Source organism: Chinchilla lanigera, unplaced genomic scaffold, assembly GCF_000276665.1.
Source record: "Chinchilla lanigera isolate Chin_1 unplaced genomic scaffold, ChiLan1.0 scaffold00001, whole genome shotgun sequence".
Classification (NCBI taxonomy): Eukaryota; Metazoa; Chordata; class Mammalia; order Rodentia; family Chinchillidae; genus Chinchilla; species Chinchilla lanigera.
Genome location: NW_004955402.1, coordinates 43147580 through 43164893, shown reverse-complemented (window position 1 = coordinate 43164893; position 17314 = coordinate 43147580). Strand labels below are relative to the sequence as shown.

General features: G+C 40.5%; 1 protein-coding gene across 7 annotated transcripts in view; it reads right to left on the bottom strand.

Annotated features, from left to right (window-relative positions):
* The window catches only part of Znf532 (zinc finger protein 532), a 116395-nt gene that overhangs the window by 26763 nt on the left and 72318 nt on the right, over nt 1-17314 (bottom strand). For 5 of the 7 annotated variants that reach the window (XM_013511060.1, XM_013511055.1, XM_005372990.2 and 2 more), the window contains 2 exons: nt 13374-13536; nt 9446-9727 (listed from right to left, as the gene is read on the bottom strand). The exons of the other annotated variants lie outside the window; for them this stretch is intronic. In XM_013511060.1, the coding sequence (XP_013366514.1) occupies nt 9446-9727; nt 13374-13536 (445 nt within the window). The remainder of the gene's footprint in view (nt 1-9445; nt 9728-13373; nt 13537-17314) is intronic. 7 annotated transcript variants of the gene reach the window in all.

The window sequence follows — 17314 nt, the reverse complement described above, 5'->3', positions numbered from 1 at the left end:
ATTTTTTAAATCTATTAAATATGCCTTCCAATAATCAGACACATTTTACAAGCTTCAGTTTATTTTAATTTCAACTGGAAGCATCTGATAAGATCCCACTAACTGCCAAATATATCACTACCTGACACTAAATAGCTGAGAAGCCACTTGGAGGCGTGTTATTTCTTTCTACCCACACTCTGTTTTCCCAATTACAGTTTCCATGCTCAGTGATGATCAAAACACACATATCAAGCCTCTTACAAATGTATTGCTATCAATTCTCCAAGGATCCAGACTCAGAGAAGAAATGGTTGACTCTAGGGCTCGGGCAGGGAAACAGAACAAAGAACCATGCATTCGCTATGCAGAGAAAGGACGTCCTTAGAAACGGCTCACCAAGAGCACACAAGAGCCACAGACGGAGCTCCTGATGGCCACATCCACAGCCATTAGGGCCAAAAAATAACAGCAATGGATTTTAATCCATTGAGGAAAATAATTATTCATAAGTCTACTCAGTGCTTAATTACAAAAAAAACTAAGTTTCAGAAGAGGCAGTGATAAAAGCACTGCGTCCCCAGGAGGCAAACACCACAATGATAACTGCCACAGGCAAGAAGAGTACAGCTAGCTGGATGTTCAAAGAGTGAGAGGAGAATGAGGAGCGCGATATTTACACAGTCTCGCAGCATCTCTCCACAGAGTTATCAAGGGAAAGTGGCAATTTACGGTGCAGACACCTGGCAGACACTACAGTAAGCAAGTGATCACAGCGGCAACCCCAGGAGCGAGTCACACCGCCGCCGGGTACCTCACGGGAGGATGCACTGGGAAGGGCACAACCTCACTTCCATAACATCCCTGCAAACAAATAACCAGAGCTAATCAGCAGAAAACATCGGACAGGTCCAAACTGCAAAACATGGTAACGAACAACCAATCATCTGCGGGTGTCGAAATTATGAAGAAAAGGGTACAAACTGTGGAAGATTCCTAAAGAAGACAAGACAGCTGAATGTAGTCATATCCTGTGCTGGATTCTAGAGGAGAAAAGCAGCATGAGTGGAACAACTTCTGAATCTAGAATAAGGCCTCAAAGATTGTTAACAGTACTGCATTAAAAAAAAAATCCCTACAAACTGAAAGACTCAATCCATGCCAGGCGTAGTAGCACATGCTTATAATCTTAGCATTTGGGAGGCTGAGACAGGAGGATCGCCATGAGTTTGGGGCCAGCCTGGGCTAAATGAGTTCAAGTCCATTCTAGACTACATAGTGAGACCGTCTCAAAAAGGAAAAAAAAAAAAAGACCCCATCCAGAAACAGTTACCTGAAATGAATAGAGACTTCTCAGATGAAGAGGTAGAAATAACAAATAAATATATGAAACATCATACATCAACATCACTGGTCATTTGAGATGCAACTTAAAAATGAGATTCCATCTCACCCCAGAAAGATAGATTAACAAGAAATCAACCAGTAACACATGATGGCAGGGCTGTGGGGAAAAAGGAACTCTTCTCCACTGGTGGTAAGAGTGCAGACTGGCGCAATCACTGTGGAAATCAGTGTGGAGACTCCTCACAAAACTGGGGCTAGATGTCCCATTTGACCCAGCTATTCCTTCTTGGAATCTTCTCAAAGGAACTGAAAGCATTACAACTACAGACCATACTCATAAGCGAAATAAATCAGACTCACATGTTTAAATATCGTCTTGTCTCCCTAGTGTAAGAAACTAGAAGAGTAAGTAAGATCCAAAAAGTACAACAGACATCGTGAAAGGAAAAAAAACTACCCAAAAAGGAACGAATAACTGGGATGGGGGAAAGGAGCAAAGTTTTACATATATATAAGTATATATACCACCTAAGATAACTGTAGTTTTATATATATATATATATATAAAGCATGTATAGTACTTAAAATAACTGCATGACTAATTTCTATTAGTTCACTGAAAGGAACAGTTAGGGGGCTGGGGACGTAGCTCAGTGGCACAAGCACCTGCCTAGCAAGTCATGAGTTCGAGTCCCAGTACCAAAAAAAAAAAAAACTGGGCTGGGGATATAGCTCAGTGGCATAAATGCCTGCCTGGCAAGCACAAGGTCCTGAGTTTGATTCCCAGTACCAAAAAAAAAAAAAAGGAACAATTAGTGTTTATATTATTTGATAAATCTTACATGCCTATAGCTGGTAATCTGAGCAACTACTTTGAACATAACAATATGCAATATAATAAAAAAAATTAAAACTAAAAAAAAAGAATTAGAAGTTTCATACCACAGCAATACATGTGCACCTACGTTTTTATGACAGCACAGTTTATAGCTAAATCTTGGAAATAGCCCAAATGTCCATTAGCCAATGAATGGATAAAGAAGATGTGTTTTTTTTATACAATGGAATACTACTCTGCCATAAAGAAGGATAAACTTGGGCTGGGGATATAGTTCAGTGGTGCTGAGTTTGATTCCCAGTGCAAAAAAAAAAAAAAAAGAGATAAACTTGAGACAATTCTAGCCAAATGGATTTGAGACCATACTTTCTCTGGTGTGAGAAACAGATAGTGTAAATAAGGACCAAAATATACAATAGATATTGTGAAATAGGAAGAAAATGTTCAAATGGGAAGGGGAACTGGTGGGAGGGATAGAAGGAAAACAACAGAAACACAGCTTCTGTAAATAAGGAGAGGAAGAGCAGCTGAGGGGAGGGAAAGGAAAAAAAGAATCAAGATGTATCATGTACAGTACGAATTCCATGTGATGAATGCTGTTACATGCATCTAAAATGTACCAATAAAATCAATTATAAAAACGTTCATGTCCCAGTGTCAGTCACTGTACTACGGTTACACAGACGCAAACAGCAGCAAGCTGGGTGGCGGGTGCCCAGACACTGCACCATTTCTGCAGCTTTTGCTGCCCTGCAAAATTACTCCAAAATGAAAATTTACATATGTACTTACATGTTGTAAATGCATAATGTCTACACAATAAGAACTGTTTATCTTGGACAGCTTCTCGCATGAAAAATTTAATTTTTAAAGATCTAGTGTTCAGAGAGAAACAGAAAATGGTTACTATATATGATACAAAATGTATGATTTCATGTTATTTAATCTTCAAAAGAACCTTCTTTGGTAAATAATGTTACTTCTACTCTAAAGGTATGCAAAATGAAGCTGGAGAGTTACTTTTCTAGAAAGCAGTATTGCTGGTAGGTAGCGTGCCACAATTCAAACCCTTGTCTGCCAGGCTTCAAAACCCAAGATTCTAAGCCAGGGATGTAGCTCAGTGGCACAGCGCCTGCCTTGCAAGCTCAAAGCCCAAAGTTCAATTCCCGGTATGAGGCCCTAAGTTCAGTTCCTGGTATGAGGCCCTAAGTTCGATTCCCAGTCCAAAAAAAAAAAAAGATTCCTCCCAAGTTTCAGACACAGAACTGATCGACATCCACATGAAGGAACCTCAAAAGATAATTTGGATAAGATATATTTGGACAGGTCTGATAGTTTAGTATATGCCCCTCTGCTTTAGAATCCTTCTGAACAATTTCTGGCTCACTCACTGTGTAGGGGTCATCAAGTAGCAAACAATTATCGTAAGTCACAATGCAATTTTAAAGGTTTGAACAAATACATATAACTTTACTGTTTTATTTTACTACCAGTTCACATAATTGCATAATGTCTGACCCATAAGAACGACCTCAGTTATTATTTTGTACAGGAATCTTAACTTGAAGTTCCTAGAAGGACCCCTCTTTAAAGGGCAAATGAGAAAGAATGTCTAAAGGCACATAACCCACCTAAAGTTGTATAATACACACACACACACACACACACACACACACACACAAGAGAAAGGGCTCATGGTTTGCATGAGATCATCAGGGAAATGACAGCAACACAACAGACCAATTTGATGGCTGAGAGACTTCAAAGGTAAGAGATTTTCTGTGGTTAGACAACTATTTAAAAGCCTAAGCCGAGCTTCGATGCATGTGTACTCATGACTAACACAAAGCCCTCTCTGTGCATTCAAGTGAGAACCCAAAGAAAACTGCTTCAAGCAGTAGTAGCTCCAGAGCTAGTGCCCAAGGGACCACGCTACAAGCCAAAGGCAGAGTCATAATGAAACAGACACAGAGCTTAGCCTCAAGAGCTAATCACTAAAAAGAACAGCTCAGATTGGTTTTCTAAATAAGGAATTTGCATAACCATCTTTTTCTTTTTTTTTTTGGTGATACAGGTGATCAATCCATGGAGCACTCAGCTATATCCGCAACACTTTTTATTTTACATTTTGAGACAGAGTTGGACTTAGTTGGCCAGGCTGGCCTGAAACTTGTGATCCTCCTGCCTCAGCCTCTCTAGTAGCTAGGACTAACATACACCACCTGGCCCAGGATTATCTCTTCTGAAAATGCTAATACTGGCCAGGTGTGGTGGCACATGCCTATAATTACCAGCACTCGGGAGGCTGAAGCAGGAAGATTACTTTGAGTTCGAGGATAGTATGGACTACACAAGTAGTTTAAAACCAGCCTGAACTACACAGTGAGACCCTGTCTCAAAAAAGAAAAATATCAAGATGCAATCTGTACCAATACCCCATAATAAATACATTCATTATGTCTCACAAACACACTAACAAAAAAGAAAAATGCTGATCTTTTAACTATCTCTCTTTCTTAAAATGGCCAAAGTAACCAGTCATCAGATTTACAGGTTTTCAAATTATACCATTAATAAATATGCATTACCTGTCAAAAAATTTAAATATATGACATCAAATTACAACAAACTACTAGAAAAAATTTAATACCAAAAGTTACGTTAGTAGAAAAAAAATGCACTTGAGATACAGAAAAGGGGGCTGGGGATTTAGCTCAACGGCACAGCACCTGCCTGGCAAGCACAAGGTCATGAGTTCGATTCCCAGTACCAGAAAAAAAAAAAAAGAAAAGAGAGATACAGAGAAGGTAGTTACTCAATAACTAGCAAGCTGGAACTCTATTTTTGAATTTTAATGACAAAGCTACTAAGTAACTTCATTTAACAGGCACAGCTCTACACAAAACAGTTCTTTTGGTAAAGATATTTTGGTTGGGAACACAAGAGAGACAGAAATGAGACATGCCTATAATCACAGCACTGGAGAGGCTGAGGCAAGAGGATCGCCGTGAGTTTGAGGCCAGCCTGGGCTACACAGTGAGTTCAAGGCCAGCCTGAACTCTTTAATGAGGCTTTGTCAAGAAGGAAGGCAGGCTGGCAAGGAGGGCTGGCGGATCAAATACAATTACTAGCTGGATGTGGTGTTGCATGCCTGTAATCCCTGGACTCAGAGGATTGTGCCAGGAGTTCGAGGCCACCCCGAACTAACGACGTAGTGAAATCTTGTCTCAAAAAAACAAAGAAACAAAAAATAAAATAATAATAATAATAAAACCAAATAAATAAACCAAAACTAATAAAACCAAAAGGACCATCTAAAATGAGAAGCAATGAATACTTCTGACAAAATTTTAATTTAGCCAGTTGGACTTACCTCTTAACATAATCTTTTCTCCAAACCATATCAAGATAATAATCACACTAGAAGGAAAAACACTAAAGTACTGACTGCATTGTGTTTGGCACAAATTGCTTATACATTAAACTTTTTTTTTTTTTGGTCCTTCTGCCTCAGCCTCCTGAGTGCTGGGATTACAGGCATGCGCCACCATCCCCAACCTCTTCTACACATTTTTAAGGCACAGTTATGGTACTAAAATCAAGTAACCTTTCATAGTTCAGTGGTTCAGAACCTTAATATATTTATCATAATGCACAGTGATAGTTCATTGAGCAATCTAGTAAATCTGGATGTTTCCAGTAACTTCTGGCCTGCTGGAAGTAAACAATTATGCAATCCTGAGACCTTTAGCCAAACAATACAATTTTCAGTACTCTGTATGTGTATAGCATCATTCACATTTAAACCTCATACTAAACCCAAAAGGACTGCAGGATGCTTGTCATCGCGAATGTAGCTCTTCCCCAATACCTGTAACATAGGGCACTGAGGTCACTAAAGCATGGACAGCTCTCACTTTAAAGCAGACGGGTTAGATATCTTCCAAACAGAACTCAGTCTAGATCCATTGATTCAATAAACGTTTTCCAAATGACTACTACTACGCATGTACTAAAACTGCTACAGATAGCAACTGAAGAGTGGACAAAAACAACCTAGTGGAAGAAAGAGATAAGAGGCCCCCTTCACTTGATGGTGCTCTGATTAAGGAAATAAGTGCTGCTACGGAAACATCCAGGAAGGAGACCCCATTCAGTCTTAGAGACCCAGAAGGATTTCCAGATGAGGTGCTAAGCTGAAACCTAAAGACTAGGAAGTTCACCACTAGAAAAGTGTCCCTAGAGGCAAACAAGCAAAAGGTGTTGGGAACACTGAAGGTTTTCCTCCTCAGGATGACCATACGAGGTATCTTGAGGTGCAGGAAGAAGGAACAGGCTCGGTGAGTCACGTGATGAAGGCTGGACTGGTCAGGGAGGTGGGAACTAATACTTTATGCAAGACAGTGACATAATGGATGTGTAGCTTCAAAAAAATGCCCTCTGCCTACAGTGAGAATAATAATCAAGAAAGAATTGACAGCTGCCTAAACAAAAGTAGTGGCTCTGAAAGCAAAGATAAATGGCTGGGCCAGAAGAATATTTAATGGATGGTTAGGACCCAAGAGGCCTGGCTAGAAAGGAGAAATTACCACATCAGGGTGGACAAAAGCTAGATCCGTGTACGTTCCTGTCAGGCAAGCTTATACGAAAGCTCCTGTGAGGTACACAAGAAGTTAAAGTACTTCGTAAGTGGCTAGATTTTGGAGACTGAAATTTAGGCCAAAAACCCACAGATTTGGATGCTATCTACGCAGTCTATACATGAGATGTGAAACTACGACAGTGTCTGAATTTCTGAGAGAAAAAGAGAAGGAATATGTGAATATGTTTCTAGGACAGAAACCTGCCAAGTACTCAACAACTGGGAGAAAAGCCAGAAAAGCTCCACGGTAGGTTCTAGACAGTGTTTTTTGGAAATAGCTGCCAACTGTGTGAAATAAGGGCAACGTGCTAATCGAGGGAAAGCTGAAACACATCTGATGGACTCAACAAGCAGGGGGCCGCGTGAACTGGGCACGGCTGAGACATGCACAGGACAGGAAGGTGTAGCGAGCTTGTGCTGCGCTGGTTGTCAGAAGACAGGAGAAGAAAAAAGGAAGTAACTGAGGGCTGGGGAGATTGCTCAGCGGCACAAGCACCTGCCTGGCAAGCACAAGGTCCTGAGTTTGACTCCTGGTACCAAAAAAAAAAGAAAGACAGCTGAAATGTGGGCCTCAAAGGGATGAAAGAGTATTCTGATGAAAAGAAAGGAGAAAAATATGAGAATAAATGTATGTTTCTAGGTAAAATACCTGCAAACAGTTCCAGTCCAGTCCAGCACAGTATAGGCATTGGTTTCCGACTCTTCATTTAAGAACCTTATAAGGTATGCCTTTCCTTCCCTTAGTTCCCTCAGAAGGCTTGCCGCATGGAGCTGGAAGTGCAATCTAATCTGATATTCCTCATCCTAAAAGACAAGAGCTCAACACCTTCAGAGCAAAGGCCCGTGTCTCCTCTTTAATGACTAGCTCCAGCTAAGGACACACACTGAGCACATCTGTGTACATGTGCACACGCACATGCTCACAAGCTTCAGAGTAAGCTCCATGTCACTCTGGTGGTTTTAGTAACTGCTAAATTTCTTCCTACCGACTCTTTTTCAGAGCCCTCTCCTCGTCTTATTTTCCACAAGATATGGAAGATAAAGGCAGTTTAAAAATTTCTCAAATGCTACAAAGACAGTTATAGAACATGCGTAAGAAATAAAGAACTGGACTACTAGATAATTATTAAAGTCATCCCCATTTTAACATTTATGAAATCCGGCTTGGGTGTCAAGTACGGAACATTCTCCTAAAATCACCACGCGGGGCTCTAGAACTGCTTATGATGTGTTTATACAGTGGGCTGATGAGATATGCTCTGAGACCCACCCAATATTTACAGTGGTACTATAGGAGGCTATGAGAGAATCCTAAAGTTGAGATAATTAAATAAGCAACCAAATATATTCCATTAGTAGTTACATTTTATATGAAAAGATACTGGAGTTACATTGAATATAATAAAAACATCTCTATTCAATTTGTGATTATAGTGTTCAAAGGCACATTTATACCACTTTAATGATACCAATATAACACATTAGCTTCATGAGTAGCTAAAATAGTACAAATAAATAAAATTAATGAGAGTAATTAACAGATAATATAATAAGATTTTCAAAGATCTAGTATACACTGTTTGAACTATAGACTACCCCAATTGTTTTATAGATTATTCACTAAGATAATTAATTCCTATGTACTTTTTACACATGTTCCCAAAAGGTAACCATTTTGTTCTACCGGATCAAGTTAAACAAAAAAAAATGGTTTTTCTATAAAATATCATGCATCTGAATACACAAATTTCAGTATCACTAAAAATGGGGCATGCCGCTATTATGTATATACAGAAAGAATGCAATATCCATGACAGATCTAAAAACTTCAACCTGAATCTAATCAAAATCTAGTGATTATGGGACAGAGAAAAGCAAGTTAAAGAATGTTAAAAAGAAGCAGTTACCCAAATCCAACAATGTGAGGGACAAATAACTCATCAAATGCACATTAAAAATTAAAAAGGAAGAAGGACTGCTATAGAATAAAGACGTTTAAATTATACAACATTAAGCAGACTCTTTCTGCATCTTGACCAGACAGTAAGAAAAGAAGAACACTGCCTAACATTGTATCTAGATATGGTATTAAATAATATTTTTAAAAATTTGGCTTATCTTATTTAGGTCTAAAGAGAAAGAATAGGTATATTGTGACTCCAATTTTTCGGGATCTTGAGGTGTGGAACTTCTCCTGGAAGTTAAAAGGTGAGTCTCCTCTTCCCACTACAAACTCAAGGAAGAATCACATGAAGTCCTTCAAATGCTACTAGCAGCTCTCAGCACACCCACTGCCTTTCTCTGCTCCCTTCTTCCTTTTTGGTCACAGAAATACACTCAGCCATGCACAACTCTGGTTCACCCTCATTCACATTCTTCACCTATCAACAAAGACACAACTTACTCCCAGTCTTGGGGTACACAAATGAAGGTAGTCAGCAAAATCACAGACCAAGACTGTGCAGGTTTGGGACTGTCCATTTTACAGATAAAAAAATGGAGGCACAGAAACTTGGGAATGATTTTTGAGAATACAGTACTCATTACCAACAAGGCTGACCCTAGAGTGAAGCCTTGGACCATCCGCCAGTGTGGCTCCTTGCACCCCACCTGGCCCGGACAGCTCCACCTTCACTGACCTTCCCATGTTCCTTCCGCACGTGGGAGATGTACACATCTCTCTGTGTGAACAGGCGGTCACACTCCCAACACGTCCAGCCAGGACTGGCCACCTTCTTGGATTCTGCTGACTTTTTCACAGGAGATGGAGACTTCTTTTCTGATTTCTCTTTCCCATTCATAGACTTGGTGTCCTCTTTGTTGTGGTTTGCTGAATTCTGAGGTGCAGGCTTAATGCTCAAAGGCAAGTTTATGCCCAAGTTGGGAGGCCCTTCAATACTTTTCAATGTTCCATGCATAGACTGCATTATAAAAACAAAAGAAGTATCTATCACAAATCACAGCACCGGAAGAAAGCGTGCGTAAACTATCTTCGTGCTTTACAGGCATTTTAATGGGATTATATATCCATTCAGGAATATTTTCTAACATATAAAGAAAACCTAAGCTAAGGTTACACATTTTAAAAGAGAAAAAGAAGTATTAACTTTTATTATCACTATAAATTTTTGGCTTCTGGTTCCCAGTAATTTTTAAAAGCTTGTGTATCTGGGCCATTTTAAAACTTGAAAGACAGACCTCTGTACTGACTCCAATTAGCACTGGTGCTCTGTCCCCACCTCACATCTCAGAGCGAGTCCTTCACAGGACGCCACTTGCAGAGAAGGGCTTACTCTCCTGTCTGCAGTGGTGGTGAAGTTCTACTGCACTGTGGGTGTTCGAGAGCCTCAGTTCATGAACCGGAACTGACATCTGAGACGCCTCATCAATGACAAGCCTTCCACACTCTGAGAATATGCAGAACTGGGTGGTTTCTTCTGCTAGGTTTTGGAGGTAATTTTCTTCTCCTTACCTCCTATCCCAATCATCCCTTCTTACTAGTAATATCCAGACCTACAAACTGTATGTAGTAGGGACTCAAAAAATCTTTTATAATTGTTCAGCCATTTATCATCATAAACAGTCAAAACAGCCATCTTAAACTCATAGGATTTAAACACAAAATTACTGCAGTTTGATTCTAAAGACCAGCCCACTTTGGTTTTTCTTTTGTTTGCATTCTAAAGGCATGGAGTCCAAATCAATACAAGGCAGCATGTCCGCCCTTCAGTATGCATTTCACGTCTGTCTTCTCCTCTGGTCAGGATGCAGGTGAGCCTCTCGCCTTGCCATTCCTGAACTGAGTTTCTATTTGTTTCAGCATTTTAAATACAAAGAATCCTTTCGTAAGTTTCTAGGTGAATGCATTTCTCTAACTGAAAACCTGAAAAGAGGGTAAAATGTTAAAAGAATTCTTAAATAATTTTAAACTGCTATAGAAATTATAGAAAAGCAGTAAAAATTCTGTCATGACAGAAGAGGGGAATGGGATGTATGCATGACTCATTTTATTTACATGTTGTAAGTGAGAAGAAGATTAAGACCAAATCTCTTTTTCTCAATAAAGGAAACAACTTGACTGGGGGTGTAAGTCTGTGATGGAGCACTTGCCTAGCATGTGCAAGGCCTTCACTCTGAGCGTCAGCACCACACAGAAAAGAAAGAAGTATGATGGGGTACACCTATAATCCCACCAGTCTGGAAGGCTGAAGCAGGAGGACTGCAAATTCAAGCCCAGCCTAGAAAACTTTAGGAGATCCTGTTTCAAAATTTTACAAATTAAAAAAAATTTTAAAAGGCTGAAGATGCACCTCAGTGAGGCCTAGGTTAAATCCCCAGGACTTGAGGGGAAGAGAGAAGAAATACAACTTAGTTCTTTTTAAACTGATTTTTCGTTAGCTCATAAAACAGTAACTTCAATATTTAAAAGTTTACTTCAAATGTCAATGTCAAAGTCAACAGGGAGTACAAGGGACCTAGAAAGCAAGTAAATCTGTATTTTGGTAGGACAAAGAAACAAAGTGAGCCAGGTGTGGTGGCTCACTCATCCCAGCACGTGGACAGTTGAGGCAGGAGGGTCACCTCGAGCTCAAGGACTGCCTACACTATACAATGAGTTAAAGGCCAGCCTGAACTACAGAGCAATACCCTGTCTCAAAAAGCAAAACAAAAATCTTCAAAGAAATGGTCTGAATTGGGTAAACTGAACAAATAAAAGCCCCGTAAGTGAGCACGTACCAACCCCACTGCCTCTTTATTCCTTGCTCAGAGGCACAAGGCAAGGTAAGCACACAACAAGAACTAGTACATCTTCTTAAAAATAAAAACGGGGTGCTCCTAAAACTGTACGTATCTATTACCCACCCCAGCAGACAAACGCAGGGTACTATTTTAAGATGCATACAATATACAGGAGATGAGACCGAAAGTGAACATTCCCACAGATTTCATGTCACGTAGGCTTGCAAAGTTTCAGATGAATAAAAACGACTCTGTCCTGCTTGTGGCCACAGGACATTACCACTCATCTTAAGTTTGCATTCCTCCAAACTCATCATTAACACAAAGAATACCCCAGCCACAAAGCCCACAACCCCACCTCCCAATGCAAAAATGAGCTGAAGAAACCCTTCAAAAGTCGCTTAAGAGATGTTTTCTTTTTATGTGTATGCAGGGGGAGGGGGAGTGATTGACCCATACACAGCGGTGCCTCAGGAACTTGACTCTTTCCACAATTCTGGTCATAAACTAAGTTGCATGAGAACCAAATCGATGGTTAGGTTCAGTGTTGGCCTTAAGAGGAAATTTGATTTGGTTCTGATTCAGTTCAGTCTGCAACCAGAATTTTGGGGAGAACTGACTATGTGAACCGAGGTACCACTGTATAGCATATTTAAAATATTCTGGTCTGAATCAAATGTCCCCATATCTTTATTTTCAATATCACTCTTTAATTATTTACTATCAAAAGTAATTTTACAGTTTTTGCCAGAACACTTAAAATATGCTAAGCAGATTTTATGAAACTCCATGTGAAAATGACAAAACACATCACCTGTGCTTTATTCTCCCTAGTAATGTACCACCACCATCTTTACTTTGCCTACAGGAGCAGAAGCTCCAAGATGTTAAGTTCCTTTCTAGTAGGCAATTACTCTATATGATCTAAAATATGTGCAAGACAGAAACTTTTAATAATTAATAGTCCATTCATTTAACAGACACAAGGTGAGAATAACTGACTTTATTTGCTCTTTAACTGACCGTTTTTGTACATATATGTACAGAAAAAAAACTAAGAAAAAGTGATTGAGTTTATCATAACAGGATAACGGGTTCCCAGTTTCACCATTTAAAAGGAAGTCATTTTCATCTCTGAAAGCCAATGGATAATACCTAGTAATCATACAAAGCATAAAAATGCTAACCTATCATAGTGGACAGTTAAGAGGCTAGAACTAAGCACCAGTCCCAGTAAGCTTAATGGGCTGGAAATAGATCATCGTGTCCCCTTTAGAGGTTAGAGAGTACAGAAGTCCAACAAGACATTTATTCATTAAATAGAACATCCACTAGCTGTCAGGAACCTGCTATATCCTTATTATTTAATAGTCAATTTACACACAATTTTTACAGTGGGGGGAAAAATACGAAAGATCCAAGGGCACCAAATATAATACAAATTAACTGCTTAGGTAATTTCAAGGGAAAGACTTTCATTTTTCTAAGTACACCAATATTTATATGAATTAACGTAATTTTTCAGGGCTCCTGTCAGTATCTAAATCCCATACAACATGGAGTTCTCAGAAAAGTAAACTTCACAGTTATTATTTTCATGTATGTTTATAAACTCCTGTTATACCTTTTTAAAATCAGGGCATGCACACATCCCCACATCAAGTGAACTCATGCTGACCACATGTAAGTTTTGCCAAGGACAACTAGCATTCATCCCTTCCCTGGACAGCGCAGCATGCTATACAGCAATCTGCCAGCTCAGCCCTGGCTGATGCCAATGCATGTATCTGCAATTCACTTAAGAGGAGAGGAGAGATGCACACACACCTTGATATGGTCCATCATAAGTTGCTTCTGTGCATATAAAAGAGAACAGTCTGGACACTTGAAAACAGACACCTTCTGGTTTTCAATGTGCTGGTCAAAGTGGCGGTACAGCAAGGTTTGCAGGGTGAACACAGTGTCGCACATGGAACACTTATAGATTATTCTAAAACAGAAGAAGTGCAGCGAAATAACGTCAGTCAGCCTCATGTCTCAAGCCAAAGAAGTGCCACTTGGCATCTGAAGAACTCAGGAGGCAGAAGCACGTTGAAAACACACAAACACAATTAAAAGAACAACATTTTAGCTGTGAAACAAACTTTTCAAGACAACTGGCATCACTCAATCACAGATCAATCTTAATATTCTAAATAAAGATGTATTCAGCTATCTCTGTTTAGAAGTCTAAATTAATGACCATTTTACTACTAACAAATCTGTAACTGGCATGTATTTGTCAAAATCTTCCCATGTTACTTTAACCCAAAGCAGAAGCATCCTTTGAGGAAGGGTGCTTAAGATCAGACAGGCTCAAAAGTGGGACCCTAACCTGAAAAAGAATTTGATTAATGAGCACCGAAGGCCCATTCAGCTCAAACTGCCTGAGTAAGTTATTTGTTACACGTTTTCTTTTAAAGTTAGCAGCAATTTAATACATGATTATCAACATTTCTATACCAGTTCTTAAAAAACGAAGCTCTATGCCAAGTAAACAGTTATATCCTGAGATAAAGAGACAAAAAAAAAGAGACAGAAAAGCCCATACTACAAGAAAATTCATTGTTTCTTATGCTTTCAGTGATTTAAAGTACTCATTTGTCCACTACAACTATTTCCACACCTAATGTCACGCCAGGCAGCCTCCTTACATTAATTCAGCAGACCTGAACACAATCCCTCCTACCTGCCTACACCCTCCAACGGGGCTTGGGCAAGAGGTGTCTGGCAGAAGAGAAATGCACAACTCTTTCCACTATCCTTCACCTCTGACAGATTGACCAGTCACTGTGAACAGCTCGACCACAACTGCTGGTCATCCAGCCCCTGAAGGAAGCCGCTACTAGGTTCTGTGTGTGTTTCGTGAACAGCTGTGGGAACCGGCACTAAGAATCTAGGGGCAGCTTAAGAAAAGTTCAGAGAAAAACAAGCTGAAGGTGAAGGCCACAGAAGAAAAAAGAAAAGCTGAGACTTCACTTGATATTCCTGCAGCAAAGCCAGAGAAAGGAATGCCCCATAAAATCACTTGTCTTTCCTCACAGGTGCATTTTAAAACAGTGCTTCTTACTCAGCTTCAAATTTCACCATGCAATGCTTTGTCAAAAGATTACAGATTTGGGCCAGGGATTTAGCTCAGTGGTATAAGCGCCTGCCTGGAAAGCACAAGGTCCTGAGTTCGATTCTTGATCCGTACCCCCCAAATTACAGATTCATTTTTTTTTTCTTTTTCCACATACTATTTATAAACTTAACTGGAGTCGTACATGTTCTTCCAGGGTCTTGACACATTAATTTTCACCCCGACTGGGGATGCAGGGATGATGAGACAAGGGCTTGTGGAACTTTACAATGCACCCGATGATGGTAGCCCACGCTGCATCTCAACAAGTATGACAGGCGTGAAAAGAATGTTTGTTCCTCACTGTTGCAAGTCATCAGGGCTGTGAACAGCCCCAACACCCATAACATAAATGGTTAAACAGACCAACCGCGTGAAGCTTTCTAATGTTGTTAGAGACACATACCAATGACATGCAAAGATTTTCACACACCAAAAAAAAACAAAACCAGATAACAAGACAGTATTATGATATAATCATCGTTTAAAGGGTATGAAAGAGAACTAAAAGTCATATAATTGTGATCTCACCTAGATGATGGTATATGCATTCTTTTTACTGGTTTGCTTGTCTGTACTTTCTAGGTTTTTTCGCTTTTTTTTTGGTAATTAGAATATTACAAAACAGACAGCTTCAATAAAAGCACTGAGATTTACTAGTTGGGATTTCCTTTGATTCTCACCTTCCTCTTTCAGAAGTAACTACTTCATGAAAAATAGCATGGCTCTCATTTTACTCGAGGTACATTCCTCTGGGGAGGGCTTTTGCCTGTTTTGGGGCATTGTCTTCTACCTACTGAGAAAGTACCAAACTAGAGAGATCGCATGTACTTGGCATCTTCCTGAGAATCAGGCTGTTCCTATGTTACAGGAATACCTTCCCACAAAACACTAGCAAATACAAAGGGGAACATTTCCCCTCACGACACTACAGTGCAGTAACCTGGCAGGCACACACCTGGCTCAGTGATGAAGGCGACACCACCAACAATGAGCGGGATGGGGGAACACTGCCTGAGCCCCAGTGTGACCCCATGAGAAGAGTGCACCATCATTTCTGAGACAATTCCTGCCAAGGGCACGTGTCTTGTGAGAAAACACCGCAGACCGATGGAAAGTCATCCTCAGGATGAAAGGCCTGTGTCCTCTTTTAAACAGCCAGGATATGGCGGGGGGGGGGGGCGGGGGCGGATGAGACAAAACAATTATGTTTGAAGAGCACACCCAGATTAGAATCTTGGAGATAGTCTTGACAACTGGAGAAGTGTGAATGCAGTCTACAAACTGGATGGAATTGTAAATAACATCAACTTCTTAACTTGGGACCGTGTGGTGATGACTTACATGTGTTGTCTTTTGCGGGGGAGGAACAGAACTCATGCAAGTATTTAGGTCATAGTGTCCCCTTTACTGCTAAATATAGGAAGGCAAGGGTAGGATATACAAGAACAGCAGCAGGCTGGACCTAACACTAAAGTGTCACCAACAACTGCGGAATCTGGTGAAGGGGGTGCAGGAGTTCTTGGTGCCTTCTTCCAACCTTTCTGTAGGACAAACTTTTTTTTGTGTGTGTCCCTTTGAGACAGGGTCTCACTACGCAGTTCAGGCTGGCCTTGAGCATACTTTATAGCCCAGGCTGGTTTCAAACTCGCAACGATACTCCTGCCTCAGCCTCCCGAGTGCTGGGATTACAGGTATGCGCCACCACGCCTCGCAAAGACAGAAATATGAAAAATTGCTGCTAATGTTTTAAAAAAAAAAAAAATGAAGGTAACGCAAAGTCACAGGCATGGTTTAGGGACAAATGAAGATGGAGCAAATTCTCTGACAGCGATGGAAAAGCCCCAGGGAGACAGTGTGCTGGGCAGAGAGGAGGCACGGCTGTCCTGATAGGGAGGGAGCTAGGTGCCCCATGTGAGCCTGGTACAGGCCCAGCAGGCCGAGGGCACATCCAGCACCCCAGTGAGGCTGGGTTCCTGGGGGCAGGGAGGCAGGGAGGTGCTACAGAGCTACATAGGGCTCAAAAAGCAAACTCCAAAACCAAATTCTACAGTGAGTGGGTGAGGACAAGTAACTATACTGTAACAAAAGGGGGAGACTGTAACAAAAGGGGGAGAGGACAAGCAAGACTGAAAGAGAAACAAAAAAGGGGAGGGAGAGAGAGGAGAGAACAAGGGGAAGTAGGGAAGGAGAAAAAGAAAAGAACAGAAAGCTAGAAATATATCCTGAAGGTCAAACTCACAGCAGCCAAAACTCTCCAGAAGAAAGAAAGAGAGGGAGAGAGACAGAGAGAGAGAAATTCATTGTACCCCTCCAAATTGCTGCCATAACTTCCTACTTTACCCACAACTGAATCCAACTAGGTGCCAAGAACTGTCCTCCCCATCGCACACCTAATCCTCACACCCTGTTAGTTGCCTTTATACTGCTAACCAGTTCACAGATGTACATTAAGACTTAAGAGTTATTAAATCATTTGCTTAACAGTAAATAAATCCCAGGGCCATGGTTCAAATTCTGCTTTTCCTGAGACCTTCTCTCCTCCTAGTCCCTTACCATGCAGACGTTCTGGTTTTTTGTTTTTTATTTCTTAGAAAGTTGTTTAAGA